General features: G+C 50.7%; 6 protein-coding genes across 6 annotated transcripts; 4 read left to right on the plus strand and 2 right to left on the minus strand.

Annotated features, from left to right (window-relative positions):
• Positions 1-726: 726 nt before the first annotated feature.
• Positions 727-4,320, plus strand: IAR55_000448 (uncharacterized protein; the record flags this gene model as incomplete). The annotated part of the gene is made up of 23 exons (XM_066943584.1): positions 727-759; positions 939-1,015; positions 1,098-1,200; positions 1,284-1,403; positions 1,450-1,498; positions 1,565-1,803; positions 1,862-1,915; positions 1,964-2,017; positions 2,071-2,208; positions 2,260-2,364; positions 2,417-2,476; positions 2,527-3,190; positions 3,252-3,292; positions 3,342-3,383; positions 3,430-3,489; positions 3,566-3,637; positions 3,689-3,708; positions 3,759-3,788; positions 3,848-3,898; positions 3,957-3,984; positions 4,038-4,052; positions 4,113-4,170; positions 4,235-4,320. 23 exons carry the CDS (start codon positions 727-729, stop codon positions 4,318-4,320), a joined length of 2,199 nt encoding a protein of 732 aa, XP_066806126.1.
• A 634-nt stretch (positions 4,321-4,954) lies between these two features.
• On the minus strand, positions 4,955-10,117 carry IAR55_000449 (pentafunctional AROM polypeptide; the record flags this gene model as incomplete). The annotated part of the gene is made up of 6 exons (XM_066943585.1): positions 4,955-7,222; positions 7,278-7,498; positions 7,555-8,530; positions 8,586-9,374; positions 9,434-9,641; positions 9,732-10,117. The coding sequence occupies 6 exons, from the start codon at positions 10,115-10,117 to the stop codon at positions 4,955-4,957; spliced, it is 4,848 nt and encodes a 1,615-aa protein (XP_066806127.1).
• A 365-nt stretch (positions 10,118-10,482) lies between these two features.
• IAR55_000450 (uncharacterized protein) lies at positions 10,483-11,591 on the plus strand (the record flags this gene model as incomplete). The annotated part of the gene is made up of 5 exons (XM_066943586.1): positions 10,483-10,569; positions 10,640-10,798; positions 10,878-10,977; positions 11,094-11,349; positions 11,465-11,591. The coding sequence occupies 5 exons, from the start codon at positions 10,483-10,485 to the stop codon at positions 11,589-11,591; spliced, it is 729 nt and encodes a 242-aa protein (XP_066806128.1).
• A 264-nt stretch (positions 11,592-11,855) lies between these two features.
• IAR55_000451 (uncharacterized protein) lies at positions 11,856-12,662 on the minus strand (the record flags this gene model as incomplete). The annotated part of the gene is made up of 2 exons (XM_066943587.1): positions 11,856-12,173; positions 12,237-12,662. The coding sequence occupies 2 exons, from the start codon at positions 12,660-12,662 to the stop codon at positions 11,856-11,858; spliced, it is 744 nt and encodes a 247-aa protein (XP_066806129.1).
• A 380-nt stretch (positions 12,663-13,042) lies between these two features.
• On the plus strand, positions 13,043-13,911 carry IAR55_000452 (uncharacterized protein; the record flags this gene model as incomplete). The annotated part of the gene is made up of 5 exons (XM_066943588.1): positions 13,043-13,216; positions 13,313-13,370; positions 13,505-13,626; positions 13,690-13,747; positions 13,847-13,911. The coding sequence occupies 5 exons, from the start codon at positions 13,043-13,045 to the stop codon at positions 13,909-13,911; spliced, it is 477 nt and encodes a 158-aa protein (XP_066806130.1).
• A 710-nt stretch (positions 13,912-14,621) lies between these two features.
• Positions 14,622-15,646, plus strand: IAR55_000453 (uncharacterized protein; the record flags this gene model as incomplete). Its single annotated transcript, XM_066943589.1, has 5 exons — positions 14,622-14,813; positions 14,886-15,056; positions 15,157-15,294; positions 15,384-15,512; positions 15,569-15,646. 5 exons carry the CDS (start codon positions 14,622-14,624, stop codon positions 15,644-15,646), a joined length of 708 nt encoding a protein of 235 aa, XP_066806131.1.
• Positions 15,647-16,172: the final 526 nt, after the last annotated feature.

The raw sequence follows: 16,172 nt of genomic DNA on the forward strand, positions 1-16,172 counted from the left end.
ATAGGGATCCATTTCACCATGTCGTATACAGAGGAGAGAAGCCCAAGGATCGGGTGCGCCACTCAAAGCTCCATACTTGCGACCGCGATGTCACCGTCAACAAGATGAATGAACGAGTGGGTCCGTGCCGCGGTGTGTTTACATCGGTCCGTGCGTGAAATCTCAACAGTGTGTCATACAATGCTGTTTTCCCTGTCCTAGATTCCGTCGAAATCTCTCACACCTGAATTCCAGCAAGACGACACGATCAGTCATCAGCGATGATGAGATATATCACACTTATAACAGAGGAGATGGGTATCCACCCGTATACACAAGGAAGATTTCTGGTATTTTTCAGAGATCAATCGGTACCTGTCGTTCATCATCGCCTGGCTGTCACTTGTCATTGTCATAATGGTATTTAACACTCCATTCCATCCGTTCATCTTCCTCTTCCTCTTTCGCTTCCTCCTCTATTCTTCGTCAGCCAAATCTGTCATTTACTCCCTCATACCGAGCAACGACATCTATTCTGCACCCAGTCGCCTCCATCATATGATCTCTTTGTCTTAATTGGAAGAGCAGCTGAAGTTTGTACTACACGACATATACTCTTTCCTCAGCTTTTCTACTGATCTTTCGTCCTTCCTTGCCCACACTTCCACTCGAACCCGCATCCTCGCGCCAATAATTGGATCTTTCCCATTTATTCGTGACCTACCATCAACGAGCCTAGCAGCAACAATGAACAAGCTCGACAGATCCACAATGGAGAAGGTGAGACAGGCTCGATCGGTCTTGCCACGACCATCCACTTCACCTTCCCCCTGCAACGAAATGCACCCACGGCTCCGTGACGTTAGACCCCCTCACTTTCGACGTCTTTTCTGCTCCATTGATCCGGTGCATAGGTCATCTGCTGACACGGCATCTGCTGCATCTGGTCTGCGCTACAGGACTTGCCCCCGACTCCCGGTATTCTTCCTCCTTCCACTCCTATCAAGAATAGCAAATCGTCTCTCATGTACCACAAGTAAGTTCAGGTACTACACACGTCCAGGTCTTGTATACCTCTAGTACGTTCGTTGAGCTGACGGTGGGAATTGCTCTGACAGAAATCGCACCCGATCTACTCCCCTCAATGAAGCGCTTGACGAGTCGGCGAGTACGGGTAGGAAGGAGGAAGATCGAACATATGAGAGTGGAAAGAAATCACAGGTGAGCGTTGTGTCTGACCACCCAGTCATTGCCACATTTTACGTATCTGACAAACCTGATCCGCTTACTGCTTTGACTCCTAGCTCAATGCTGCATCCGATTCATTCAAACCCAAACCCGTCGATCACTCGTACACAAGCACACCTGATATCTCGAAGCTGTCCCTCGGTAAGACGTCGACGAGCGATGTTGAAGTCTCCCAGGTGAGTTGCGAGAGGATGGGCTGGGATGTCACTCAGAGTTGTGCAGTTCGAAGACTTCAATGAAGCACCAACGACACCTAAGAAGAAGAAGGAAAGTGAGTTCGGTGGTGTTATATTTCTTATGCCAAACATGGCCCATATCAGACTAACATCTGACCCAGCGTCAAACTTCGATACTCCTCGTCGCCACACCCATCGTCAAGAACAGTCGTTGATCACTGATGCCGCGCCCTTGACCCCCATCACCCCCAGTACCGCAAATTCAGCTGCAGGTACAGCACCGGTCACACCTCACGCCCCCGAGTGGAGTTCAAAAGGCATTCAAGGCAAGCTGCCGAAAGCCAGCGGTGGTTTGGAAACAACGGAGGAGACCCCCGAAAGCATTGGAAGGTATCTTATGGTATGTATTCACCCAGATTCTGCCATGTGACAGACGACTGAACGGATCTCGCTCACAGATCACGGGGATCCCTCGATCCGCTACAGAGAAGGAAGTGTGTGAACTCATTCAGGTGGGTTGTTGATTAACTTACCTAATTTCTGTACTGATTGTCGGTCAGACAATCGCCGAATTCAAGGCTATGGTCGTCAAATACATGAGGCCCCAAGGCTACGTGAATCACTTCAGTCACTCCTTATGACGTCCATGGCTAAACAACCTTGGCAGGTCATCGTCGTCTTCCATGATTCTCGAGAAGCCTTCAAGGTGTACCACCATCTTCAAGGAACTTCTATCTGTTTCCATAGCAATGGGCCTCTCATCGAACTTCACTGCTGGAAGATTGAAAGATCCACTCTCGAAGCAGTGAGTCGAACGCGAACTTCAAGGACGCACGACTGACTCTATACTGTTTAGATGACTGGGCGTGGCGGTTCTTGGGATCAGATTTGGAGTTCATCTGAGTCTGTCATTAAGGTGGAAATCAATGGTGGACATCCGGTCACACTGGACGTGATGCATGTGAGTAGACTTGCGATCACTCGAATATAGCATTCAGCTGACCTTCTTCCAGAAAACTTTATCAATGATCGGCTCGCTTCAGCGCCTTGCTCCAGTCGGACATGAAGGGCGAGTGAGTGATGTTCCTTTTTACAGCCAGCTCGAATTGCTAATATGGAACAGACTTTCATTGCCGAGTATTACGATACTCGCGATTCTGCCCAAGCCATCATTCTACTCAATGGCCAGAGGGCCCACGAGGCCTTGCTACACGTCGCATACCTATATCCTGACAGTTCTACTGCAAACAGGATGCAGACTCCTTCAACTCCAGCGAGCTATACCCTCGGCTCCGCCGCATACAACCAAGGCTCTCTTCCTCGAGGCTATTCGGGTGATCGTTTTCCTCGCGCCGAATCTACAGCTTCCTCGGATGTCTTCAGCTGGTCGTACACCACTGAAGGCAGCTCTTTGAGTCAGCTACGAACTCCTACGAGCTCGGTATTTGGTCGCGTGAAGAGCGAGAATGATGTATTTGGCATGCCATCTCCATCATCGGTTCATTCGAGCAAACGCGAGTCGGCGCCCCCCGGTACAAGGTATCCCACTCCTTCCTCTCGGGGGCGTTATTCAATTCATAGCTCACACAAGAACTACGAAACACCTCCACAGATGCTTGCTCTGGGAAGGAGATTGGGTGAACCTGGTACAGTTCAAGGTCTCATCAATAGAGCCGACATCGCAGCAAGGGCAAGACAGAGGCAAGGACTTGGTGGTCATTGGAACCTGAATGACAGAAAGGCAATCCCGGAACAAAACAGAGTCTTCCCCGAGAGGATCTTGTCTGGTAGGCACCCATTTCAAACATTTCAGAGATGCCTTATGTCCTTTTCTCACCACCAACGTAGGCTTAGATTCTCGCACGACCGTCATGATCAAGGATGTGCCCGTAGGTGACATGAAAAGTAGCTCCGTTTCGGCGGCTGATGAACATGCAGAACAAACTGTCTCGTCAGGAGCTCGTCGATATCCTTGAAGAAGTGAGTGGACCACTCTGAGAGAGAGTCGTACTTACTCGGTCTACAGTCGGTGCCCGGTGGCTACGACTTTGTTTATCTTCGTTTCGATTTCAAGAACTGCTGTAACGTGAGTGATTCACGTCAGTTACGATTCTGACGTGCTTCAGGTCGGCTATGCCTTTGTCAACTTCTGCTCGGTCAAGGCTTTGTATCATTTCATCGAAGCTCGCGTCGGCAAGAAATGGAACTTGTTCTCTAGCGAGAAGGTTCTTCAGGTGAGTGCCGATGGATGATCTTGAACGAATCTTGCTTATCCTTCTTTTCAGGTTTCTTATGCTGATATCCAGTGAGCTTGGCGGTCATACCAAAGGTGCCGGAACTCACTCATCAGTGCAGAGGGAAAGCCGCTCTCATAAACAAATTCAAGTGGGTGGTATATCATTAGCCATCAAGCATATCGCTTCATCTAACTGTCGCTCACACAGAAACTCGGCCGTCATGGGTGTCATTGAGCCATGGAGACCACAAATCTTCTAGTAAGCAGTCTCACCAAATAGTCTTGATACGTTTCTGATGATGACGATCACATTGTAGCTCGAGCGGTTCGATGAAAGGCTTGCCGGTGAGTCTGTTCAAGATTCGTTGCTAGGTCAGAGCTGATCACCTCAATGGCAGGAACCATTCCCAGACGTAAGCACTCGATTGCCACGCGGTATGTGAACGCGTCCGCTCATTCCTCGTTCCTTGCAGTCCGACAACCTCGCGATCAGACAGAGATCTGCAACTGCACAGCTGTCTGCTTTCTCTGGTGAGCGAGCAGTACATATGATTCTCTAGTGTTCATTCACGCTGATGCTGCTATCTTTTATCAGACCCGTCCTCCAGTGGGTACGACTACGACGGCGATTACCTTTACGATTACGGCTCGAAGTCAGTCGACCCGTCTCTTGGCGTGTAATCGCATGACCACGACCAGCCTCTAGAGGCTGCATTCCTTGATCCTTGACGAAACGCTGTGCTCCCTTACACAAACTCTGGCGGAGGTGCTGTGCGTCTTCTGCGAATCCATCATTTCCTGTTGAATCCACAGTTTGTTTCACTTTGTGGTCCAGTCACTTCCGTTCTCATATATTGCTTTTGTTTGTTCGAATCATTTGTCCATCACGCCTTCCGTCTATGATACTTTGGTTCCAGTCCTGCTTTCAATCAAAACCCTTCTCGAAATCACCATACATGGCTTTCTCATCGTCTCCCCATATTCATCCCCTGGCATAACCATCATTGAGCATTTCCAAATATCGCGCAACTCTCATTTCGCATTTTCATCGTACGAACTTCTGCATTCAGGGCGTCATGCATTTCATGGTGTGTACCGGATCTTGTGCAGGATCGCAATGACAGGTCACGAGTCGTTACTTTGAATTAATGAAAGTGCTCCGTCGTAGTGGCAAGCGTTGACCATGCCAAACTCCCCCGTCGTACCACTAGTCCAACTGATCAAAGGTAGGGACTGAATGCTATGACGATGCATGATGAGTCCTTCGACAAATCTAGAATGGAACATCTCGAAAGTCCGACCTAATTGAATGTACCTAAGCAAGATACTTGTCCATCACGCCCTTCCTAATCTTCGCTTCAGGTGCTCTCTTCCCCGTCCACAACCTGAACTGCTCACAACCCTGCAAGACCAAGATCTCCACTCCGGGCACAGCTTTCCATCCCTTCTCGCTCGCCAATTTGATCAGAGCCGTTTCATACGGTTTATAAGCTAGATCAATAGCGACGCCATTCTTCGTTCCCAACACGGCCTCCGGATCGAGGTATATCCCCTCGGTGGAGCTGGGAGAGAGGGTGAGACTATCTCCTGGGACGGTGGAGATCACCACAGAAGGGGGTGGACCAGTGGTAGAGAAGGAAGCGGAAGATAACGAATCGATCACTACGACATTGTATTCCGTAGGGAAAGAAGCTTTCACCTTCTCCGCATTCTCTGTGGTCCTGTTGAAGAGATAGATCGTCTTGACGCCCAATTTGTGAACAGCATAGATCGCCGCACGACAAGTTCCTCCGGCTCCGATAACCAATGCACTTGTAGTTGAAGGGTCTACAAGCAGATTCTTCTTCGCCGCAGAATGGATAGCGACCCAATCGGTGTTTTCACCATGTAACTTTCCATCGGCCAAGGGAACAACGGTGTTCACAGCTCCGATGATCTTGACGTCCTCAGAGACAGTGTCAAGGTGAGGGATGACATCGAGTTTCAGAGGAATGGTAACGGATGCCCCGCCAAAGTCAGGAGATCGGATGATGTCCAGGACTCCCTGATCGACTTGAGCACTCTCGTGAAGATCATACAAGTGAGGAAGACCAAGAGCTGTGAATCCTGTGTTGTGCAGTGTGGGACTAACTGAGTGGGCGATGGGACTGCCGAAGAGGTAGAACCTTCTTTTCGGTAGGAGACCAATGAGCGATCGAGCAGTGTTGACCTCCCTGGCTGTGAGTTGACCAGGTGCAGCTCGAGAAGGAAGAGCAGCGTGAGTGATCGGCGTGAGGACAGGGTTCATTACTCGTGATAGTTGACCTGCTGCACCCATGTTGATTGCCAAAATCGGCTTAGCATCGGGTTGAGAAAGGACATCGGCGACAAAGTAAGACAGTTTCGAGTTATCGAAGGCGGTCTTTGCCGTTCCTACAATTTTGGTAACATCGCCGTATTTGGCACAGAGAGCATGTTTAGCCTTGACTTCCGGTCCGTCCCAAGCCATGTCTCCCGTCCAGTCATGCCAAGAAGCGATGATGTGAGATTCCCTCTTTGACTTGCAGATCCCCTCAAGTATGCTGGAAGGCCAAGCCACCTCGAGGTCAACATATTCGCAAGCTGATCTAAGACCAAGTCGGACCATCGCTTCGTACGCCTCGGGGTTATCGGATGATGCCATCCCACCTTGCTCCTTTGATCGTACCGAGAAAACGATAGGCAAGTTGGTAGCGAGTCGCAAGCTTGAGAGTTGTTTAGCAACATAAGATTCTGGAGCAAGTGTAGGCGAGGTGGGAGCAACTCCGGATGGACTCAGCAAGTCCACTCGAAGTTCGACCGCATCAGCGCCTTCCGTCAATTCAGAAATGTAGGGGAGAGCAGGATGAAGGTCCGGGAAAGTGAGTGAGAGGAAAGATGTCGGATTATTGGAACCAAGTCGAGGCCGGTTCGTGATTTGACCAGTGATGAACTTGAAAAACCGCTCGCATTCTGCTCGCATAGCTTGATGATGCTCGTCGACAGATTGAGATCCGATCGCTTCAAGTACGTTGAAGAACTCATGACTCGAACATTCGGCGTACCAGGGCTCTCGACGCTTGTAGACATCTGCAAAGCTTTCGTTCCAGTTTGGTCGAGCAGCAGTGCTACCAATCGAAGTTAGATAACCATCGATAGCTTCGACCTCTCGAGTGACATGCACAACATGTCCGCCTTTGGCCACATGCGCAGCGAGGATCTGCCGGGCAACTGGAGTCTCGACGACACCTCCCCCAAGAGCAATGACATGGTTGCCCTTTTTCTCTTGGACATATCGTCCAAGTATCTCCGTTTCAGTCTTTCGAAATGCCTCCCACCCGTTGGCGGCAACAAAGTCTGAAACAGACGACTTCGTTTCCTCAGCAAAAGTGTCGTCCGCATCGGTGAATTCACCGCCAAGGATGTCGGCAGCCATACGACCGATATAAGTCTTGCCCGCGCCTCGCATACCGATCAGAAAGATGGGTCGATCGCTCTGAGACTGATCGGCAGAAACGGCAGACTTGCCGGAGGTAGAAGCTTGGTTATGGGTGTCTAGTTCGACACCATCGACTGCAATACCGATCTACGACAATCAACGTCAGTCTGCAGTTGGCGGCTCTACAGGTGACTCAACACACCTTGTTCTGGAGATCATCCCAGAAGTTCGGCCATGTCTTCTCGACACATCTCTTCTCCTCGATGATGGTTTTGTCGATGACGCAAGCCAACACACTGAACGCCATAGCGACGCGATGATCGTCGTAGCAGTGGATCGAAGCGCCGCGGGTGAGGGATGATTCTGGCTTGCCGAAGACAATGATACCGTCTTCGAACTCGTCAGTCTCCACACCGAACTTGGCTGCGTGGCATATATCAGCACCTGACACAATCTCCCATGACAAGGTTATTACTCACCAAGCTGATCTCTCATCGCCTTGATTCTGTTGCATTCCTTAACACGCTGGTTGGCAATCCCGTAGATTCTTGAACCATTAGCGGGAAGCCCTTCGACTTGTCTGATAGGTAGAGCAGGAAGCGACGCTACGGCAGCAAGGACCGACGCGGTGAGGAAAGCGTCGGTCATCGGCTCCATATCGACATTGCCGAGAGCTCGTAGCTGACCGACAGGAGGCCCGGTGACCTTAGTAGAAGTAGCCGTTTGCTCGACGGTACAGCCCATGGGCTCCAGAACCTCTTTAGCGAATCGAGCATCGCCTTGAAGGGAGCTGGAACCGATGTTTGAAATGGTGCAGGTCGTACCAGTGATAGCAGCGATAGCAAGAGGGTAAGTAGCACTAGAGGCATCGGACTCTACACTGTAGTTCTCAGGATTGATGTACTGTCCTTTGGGGATGACGTAGACGTCGAGGAATTTACCCTCGCTATCTTTTTGGCGCTGAACGGTGATACCGAACTCTGCCATCATAGCAGTCGTCATGTCGATGTAAGGCTGAGAAATGACCTGGCCACCAGTCAACTCAAGAGTGACTTCCTCGGCAGCGTACGGAGCGCAAAGGAGGATTGAGGAGACGTATTGCGAAGAGACACTGGCGGCGAGCTTGATATGACCACCACGGAAACCGTCGGTGTCGATCTGCAGCGGGAGACATCCGACTGTCTCAACATACTTGACTTGAGCACCGTTGGCTATCAAAGCGTCAACAAGAGGACCGATAGGTCTTTGCTTCATCCTGGCGTTACCAGTGATGATAGTCGACTTCTCGACAGACGCAGCACCTGAAACCATGGCACAAACTGTGGTAAGGAATCGACTGGCTGTGCCGGCATTTCCGAGATAGAGCTCCTTGCCCTTAGCGGGCGCGGAGAGCGTACCACCACCGCCTTCCACGACAATGGTGTCGCCTCCATCCTCCCACGAAAAGACTGCACCCTGCCAGAAATGTCAGCTGTTTGCCGCTCAATATCCAAGTAGCGGTCCAGCTGACCTTGAGCTCGACAAGAGCGTTCATCATGACGGCAGTGTCATCCGAATGCAACAGGTTCCTGACCCTGCAGGTACCCTTTCCAAGCGCAGCGAGAACAAGAGCTCGATTGGATATACTCTTACTTCCGGGAGTGGCCATCGTGATGGGTGACTTGGTTGGGGTACCAGCGATGACGGTGGCAGCCTCGCAAAGGACCTTCCGGATGATGGGATCAGCGACGACTGAGGCTTTCTCCTCGTAGGTCTTTCCGATTCTGGACAGCAAGACGATTTTCTTTGCTGGACCAGAGTTCTTCTTGTCGATACGCATGATATCGAGCAGTCGATCAACCGACAGTTGACTGGAAGCGGGGAGCGAGGTGATTCTTCTGTCAGAAAGAGAGATGGGCAATCCGTACGCTTGAAGACATCTTGTCAAACGACCGACCGCAACTTGACTCAGTATACCGAGCTGTCTCGCAACTTCAGCCTCAAGGATGATACCGACCGAGACGCATTCGCCGTGCAGCATCGCTGGGGTGAGGACAGCCTCAATAGCATGACCGATCGTGTGACCAAAGTTGACTAGGTTTCGAAGACCGGTCTCTCGTTCGTCGATGGTGACGATGTGGGCTTTGACATAGATCGAGCCGGAAACGACTTGCAGGAGCAGGGATTGGGCGTGAGATCGATCAGAGGCGAAACGACCAGCCGTAGTGGAGGTTGAGGGGCGGGTTGACGCTGCGAGGGAGATCTCAGCGGAGCGAGATTCGAGCAGGGCGAAGTCGTCGTCCTTCCAGATCGCAGCGGTCTACAGTACGACAGAATCAGTATCGTCCCCATAAATTAGACAAGTAGACCATAACTCACCTTGACAACCTCAGCCATGCCGTTCGACACCTCTCTGGGCGGAAGGGTAGTGAGAAAAGCGAGATCCACGAAGATATAAGAAGGTTGCCAGAAAGCACCTATCAGGTTCTTGCCATGATGAGTGTCGATGGCTGTCTTGCCTCCGACCGAGGAGTCGACCATGGCAAGCAAAGTGGTCGGGATCTGGACGAACTTGACGCCGCGCATGCTACGTCGGCTCATCTCGTTAGCAGTGGTCAGGCTTTGAAGTGTCTGGTGTACTTTCGCTTTCCATACGCTCGTACCAGGGAAAACTCACAAAGTGGCAGCGACGAAACCCGTCAAGTCACCGATGACACCACCTCCAAAGGCGAGCACGACTGTATCTCTCGTACATTTCTGATCCAACATCCAATCTTCGATCCCTTCTTTCACCTTCCTGCTCTTCGCCCCTTCTCCAGGTGCGACTTCGTACACCAGAAACCTAGCTTTGCTCCCAGCTTTGGCCGAAGCTTGGTCGAAAGCGGCTTTCAGGTCATTTAGATAAAGAGCGGATAGATTCGTATCGGTGATGAGGACGTAAGAAGAGGAGGGAAGGGTGGTAGTGATCGTCTCGAAGATGTATGGGAAGAGATGGAATCCGACGTGGATAGATTCAGATCCAAGGATCGAGATTTTCAGGACGTCGGCAGATGAAGAAGACATCCTGGATAGAGACGTCCCTCTCGTAGAGTACGTTGTCGAATCGAGGACGGTATGTGTGCTACCTTGTGGTCTGGGACACGACCTCTTTTCTGTTTCGACAGATCGACCAGTGTTGATGAGTTGAGTCGGAAGCGGTTGGACTTTTGCTGGACTTTGTTGCAGCGAGGTTTCCCTGAATTTCGGTTTGAATGGCGGAGATGACGATCAAACTCCGATTGAAACGTCCGCACCAAGATGGATCATGATAATGTTGTCGTCGGAGGTAGGTGCAACGCGTCTGGGGTGTGATCACCGTGTTCAATCACTGCAGGTCCTCGTCAACGACAGCTGTCTGAAAAGCAATCGCTGCGCTTGTCAGACAAAAGATGACACTCATCAGCGTATTCGTCACCTCGCCCGACACCCACTCCGAACGTCGAATAGATTCAGACTTTACTGTTCAACAACTCAAGGTAAGCTGTCATTGCCCAGATTGCATTGACGGGACGTTGCAGCTGACATGATTTTGCGTGATCTCCATAGGACAAACTTACACCTATTACCGGTATCTCACCTCACTATCAAGTCCTGAAGCTCTACCGTTCCACCGAGAGCCCCGCTTCTGAAGCCCCACTGGCGAGCTTGGATGATGCTTCACGGTCCTTGGCGAGTTATGGAATAGAAGAATGGAATTGTATCAAGGTGAGCTGCACGCTAGGGACCACCTGGGCGGTCTTTAGTGACACGGCATATGCTGATGGTCACATGTCTCGGGACATAGGTTGAGAACATCGATCCCAATTTCAGACCTGGAGAATTTACAGATGAATCCAACCTCGAGAGATTTGAGCTTAGTAATGCTGAATATGAGGCTCGTCAAGGTCGGTTCACCTTGGGACCTTGGAGTGAGAGATGTGATTCCAGGAATAATTCGACATACGAGTGTTCCTGTGTGCCCAGTATACAAAGCGGACTGACACCTGATCCCCTTTGGCAGACACCGTTCTGTCCCATCTAAAAGCCAACAAACTAGGTCGATTTGCCGACGTGCCCGCCAGCCTCACCCATCCACCTCCACCTCCGCTCTCCGCTCCATCTTCTATAGCGCCCGGCGCACGATGTGAGGTCATACATGGCGATGATGGATTAGGGAAAAGAGGAACAGTGCGATTTGTTGGCGAAGCAAAGATCGGTAGAGGAGGAGTATGGGTTGGTGTCGAGTTGGATGAACCGATGGGTAAAGGGGAAGGAGAGTGAGTTCTCTGCCTCTGCGGGAGATTCTGCCACACTCTACGATGCGGACAACACCAGCTAGGCTACTATGAGAACGAGTGGGATAGAAAAAAGCTGATAACGCGTCATCACTAGGGTGGAAGGTATACGATACTTCTCATGCTCGCCTCGCCACGCGGTCTTTGTTCGACCAGAAAAGGTCAAGGTTGGAGATTATCCAGAAGAGGATCTGATGGCAGATGACGATGAAGACGAGATATGAAACATAAATGCATGATGGTACTGTACACATTGGCTCGATACACGAGATGTACCACAGAGGTGAACAAAAGAAGTACCTGGTGGGCGTGATTGATGGGAGGGCAAGGATTGATCGAGTATGTTTCGGTGGAGGTGACCTTCATCATTCGCGGATCACGCTGAGCTGGCAGTGAGTCTACTGTATATCTGCTTATTAACACTTACTTAACGATAGCACATTGTTGCTAGCGGTTCCTGCTGTACATCACACCTGCAGACGGTCATATCACGCCTCGTAATCATCGTCGTCATCGTCGTCGCTTCCCGCATCACTAAGTGTCTCGTCGTCGTCCTCGTCCCAGTCCACCTGTGCCTCCCTGGTATTACCCTTGCTTGTTCGTTCCCTCTCAGCCCTCACTTTCAGGACTTGCGTCTCTTCCTCGGAATCGAGTTGCATCTCTGCTTCATCATCTTCCTCACCAGGTGGAGTCATCGGTCCAATCTGAGAAGTGGCCGCAGTGGAAGGTGAAGTCGACTGAGCATGCTGGGTTTCCGACGAGTCTTGCCAGAGCGCTCGACCATCCCGAAGTGCAGGAAGAATGGTCTATAGCGCGCCATCAGCTCTCATACATTGGCTGTCTGCCAACTTCGCTAGCTGACAACTCACATGATGGTATAGTTCATGCAATTCAGTTCCGCTGAACCCACTTTCTTCCTCGGACGATTTCTTCCCCTTCCCGCCCTTACTACTCACCGCCTTCTTCTCAACGCCATGTCCAATCTTTCCGATTGTCTTACTTAGTTCATGCCAGTCGCAAGTCTTGGAAGCTTCCAGTTTGGCAATGATGATCTTGAGCACGAGGTCTTTGTCGAGGTTGAGAGTGAGGTCGTCCGTGGCGGTATCAGAATTGGAACCAGGTCTAGGCGAAGAAGGCTCGACTGGTTTCCTCTTGTTCTTGGTGTTGTTGGTGTCCTTGGGTGTTTTCGTTTTCGTTGAGAGTCGGGACTTGAATCCCGCGTTGGGAATACTCTTGTTAGTCTTGGTGTAAGCAGCTTTGGCCGTGCGACTGTATGTCTTGGTTGGTTTCGGCATATCGCTGGATGTGAGTCTCGAGAAGAGAATGAGATCAGTCTATGAGCTGTTGACACTGGAAGAGTAGCAGCGTGAAGAAAAGTAGAAGAAGGAGAATGGAGAAAGAAAGCACGAGGAAGAGGGAAGATGAGAGGGAGAGGAAGGGATGATATCAGCCGGTTCCTCCGGGTGGTCCGAGCGTTAGTTACCACCATCAGTCAATAATGCTTCCTCATTCTCCACTTGTCGCTTGAAAGTGCTATCGACGATTTCGACTCGCGTAAATCTCTTTCTCTTTCGCAGATATCCACTACACTGCCTACCTCTTTCTCTTAGTAAGATCGTTCATCTACCGCAACTCACCTCATCGCTCATCGCTCATCTCATATCTCGTTTCAAAGATGCCCAAAGTCGCAAAGAAAGAGAGATCATCGGGGGCACCTTGCCATCGCCCCTCCAACAGCCTCGACAAGCAGAGCACCATCGGAACTACCAGAATCAAACCTCCTGCAATGGGTCCTGGGAGTAAGAAAGGAGATTACGACAAACGGTTGCTGGTGACCCTTGTTCTCAAAGTCAGTTCCACTTAGTCCTATCTCACAATGTCTGCAGAGTATGGCTGGGGGTCGCAGCTCGCTGATGCGATACTGACGAGATCATCCTGATTGTAGAGTGCCAAGGATATCCAGTGGGAATCACTCGGATCTCGCATCGGAAAGACTGCTGTTCGTGGGTAACACAGTCTTTCGTTCGCCATCTCCCCTCAACGTAGCTACGGGCATCAACAATGCGTGCTTGGGACGTCAAGCTGACCTCTTCTGCGATTCTCTTTTCTCGTCCTTCTCACATATCTTCTGCCGCAGAGTGTAAGGACGTTTGGCGCAAAGTCATCCATCCAGCTCTGATCAGTAACAAGGCTTGGAATGTTTGCGGCAAAGACTGGACAGCCGATATGAAGTTGCAGACCTTGATGACCGTGCTGGATGTAAGTGGTCATCTTTTCTGTGATCAGATCTATGGTCAAGCTGATTTGATACTCGATATTCAGGCGGTTAAACCAGATTGGGAAGGGATGACAGTCGCCTTTCCAGGCAAGAGCAAATCTCGTAAGTCATCATGCAGATTCGTCACATCCTTTCCTTTCTGCTCGTTTCCTAAGCCAGGCGTCGGCGTGGTGGCGATGACGAGCCTGACGTGAGTTGCAGAGATCCACGATGTCTGGCGAAAGGTCGTCCTCCCGCGTCTGAAGAGAGGCGGATCGGTCGAGTAGTCGACTGCACAGCTCGAGAACGGCCATTCGTTTATAGCATGTATTTGGGAGGATCTGAAATGAAAATGACAAGATCTGACCGTCAACGCCGGTACCAGAGAGAGACGATGAGATATCGATCAGTAACGTTGATAGCCTTCGATCACCATGCATGATTGAGAGGGTGGACCATTCAGGAACGCCTTTCCAGCTGGCCTTTGACAGGTCAACCGAGTCGCAGTAGAATCACATCTTCACGGTATATATGCGTATGGTGCTGTCGGCTATAGCTATTGCAGAGCACTGAGTTTTGATTGTGCTCGCGTGTGGAGAATGCCATGAAATCCAACCAAAAGCTTCCGAAGAGTTTCTTGCGGCACGAGACCCGGACATGCTCTGCACCGCACTGCGATTCTATATCTTGACCGAAATAGCGCAATTCCATGCAGTCTAATCGGGCGGAGTGGTTCATATACGGTGGTGGCGAAATCAATCTATTGGATTTGATATGAACCATCTGACGTCATTTCCTTTTACGCCACTGCTCATTTACGGTGCTCCTCTTCTCCACTTTTGGATAGCTGAGGGGGGGAAAGATAAGCAACACCACCGGTACGGTCGCACTGATACATGAATGAAAGATACAATACATCAATCTATCTATGTGATCTCTTCCTCCAATCCATCACATTTACGTGAACGTCTGTACGAGCAACAGAAAAGCAATCAACATGTCTGCCGCTATCCCTGCTCCTTCTTCTGAGAACCCACCCACCGAGATCCCCGATATCGCATCATCTTCGTCTATCCCTCCCAAGCCTGTGACTCCGGCCGAAGCGATCCCCGTCGCTCCTGCGACTGCTCTGGATCCACTCGTCGGAGAGCCCTCAATCTTGGACAAGGCAAAGGATATCGCTAAGCCTGTAAGTGATACGGTCCATAAGGATCTGATAGCAAAATACCTTGACTGATTATACGATTTGTTTGGTGGATAGTACCTCGACAAAGCGGAACCGTATCTCGTCAAAGCACAAGAGACTACCAAGCCATACGTCGACAAGGTCCAAGAAACGACAAAACCCTATGTCGACAAGGTCCAGGAAGCTATCAAGCCTTACACCGATAAGGCGGCTGCCAAAGCCCAGGAAATCATCGACAAGATCGAGGTGAGTCCCGAGAGCTTCAGACGAAGCGTCAATGTGGCTTTGGACGGATTACAGTGAGTGTTTGAGTAACTTTAGCTGACGCGTGGTTCTTCGCTTGCAGGGTAATGCTCCGTCCACCTCGGCGACTCCCACCAGCGCAGGTACTGTCGAGAAATCTGTCGACGACGCATCTGCTTCGGTCGCCGAGACGGGAGAGAAGGCGAAGGGAATTTTTGAGCAAGGATTGAGCGCGGTTCAGGTGTGTTCTTACCATTCACATCGCTTATATAGTTCAATGATCTCCTGGAAGTGAATCGCATATTCTGACCCCTCCACCACCCCGTATAGTCCACGTTCACCCAGATCACCCACACCATCGAAGAGAGGACAGCTTCTCCCACACACCCTGGTCTCATCACCCAAGTCACCAACGCTGTCCACAAGGGTGTCGAGAGAGCCGAGAAGTTCCTCGACGAGGTGAGCTGAGGCTACTTGTACTGCGACAAGGAGCAACCTGGCTGATGATGTTTTAGCAGCAGAGCGGCGACGCCATCGTTTCCACCGGACAACCGCTCCAGACTACTCCTAGCCCCTTGCCCCCTTTTGCGTAAAGGGGTTGCACTGGATAGTGACTAGATGAATACCCTTACAACCTATTGGTCTCATGTCTGATTCGAATTTATATTGTTGGAAAGTCTTGGCTTGATAGAACTGATATGAAAAAGGAGATGAAAGAAGCTGTCGAACAGGAAAAGCAGAATCATGCCTTGAAATCCATCTTCCCTCGTCCGCAGCTCGTGTATTTTTCAAGTGTATGGTACCTATCGGTTCTCTGAATCCATCGAAGACGGTCGATGCGACTAACCTGCTACACGATGTGAGTGACACCGCATGTCAATTCAGAAAAGAGTCGACGACCCAGTGCTATCATCGGATCTGTTTGACACGGTGTGACGCGTGTTGCACCCTCAGTGGGGTCTGTCTGCCTTGTTGCGGTGTTATGCGGCGTTATGCAGAAAATACTTTTCCCCGGTTGACGGGTGCCACTCTCAAGTCTAGGACGCAGCTGTTTGCTCACCGACCCTCGTCTCTGCGGTTGTTGCTTGCGGTCAGTGCAGTCTGTCAGTCAGTCAGTCA

This window comes from Kwoniella newhampshirensis, chromosome 1, assembly GCF_039105145.1.
Source record: "Kwoniella newhampshirensis strain CBS 13917 chromosome 1, whole genome shotgun sequence".
Classification (NCBI taxonomy): domain Eukaryota; kingdom Fungi; phylum Basidiomycota; class Tremellomycetes; order Tremellales; family Cryptococcaceae; genus Kwoniella; species Kwoniella newhampshirensis.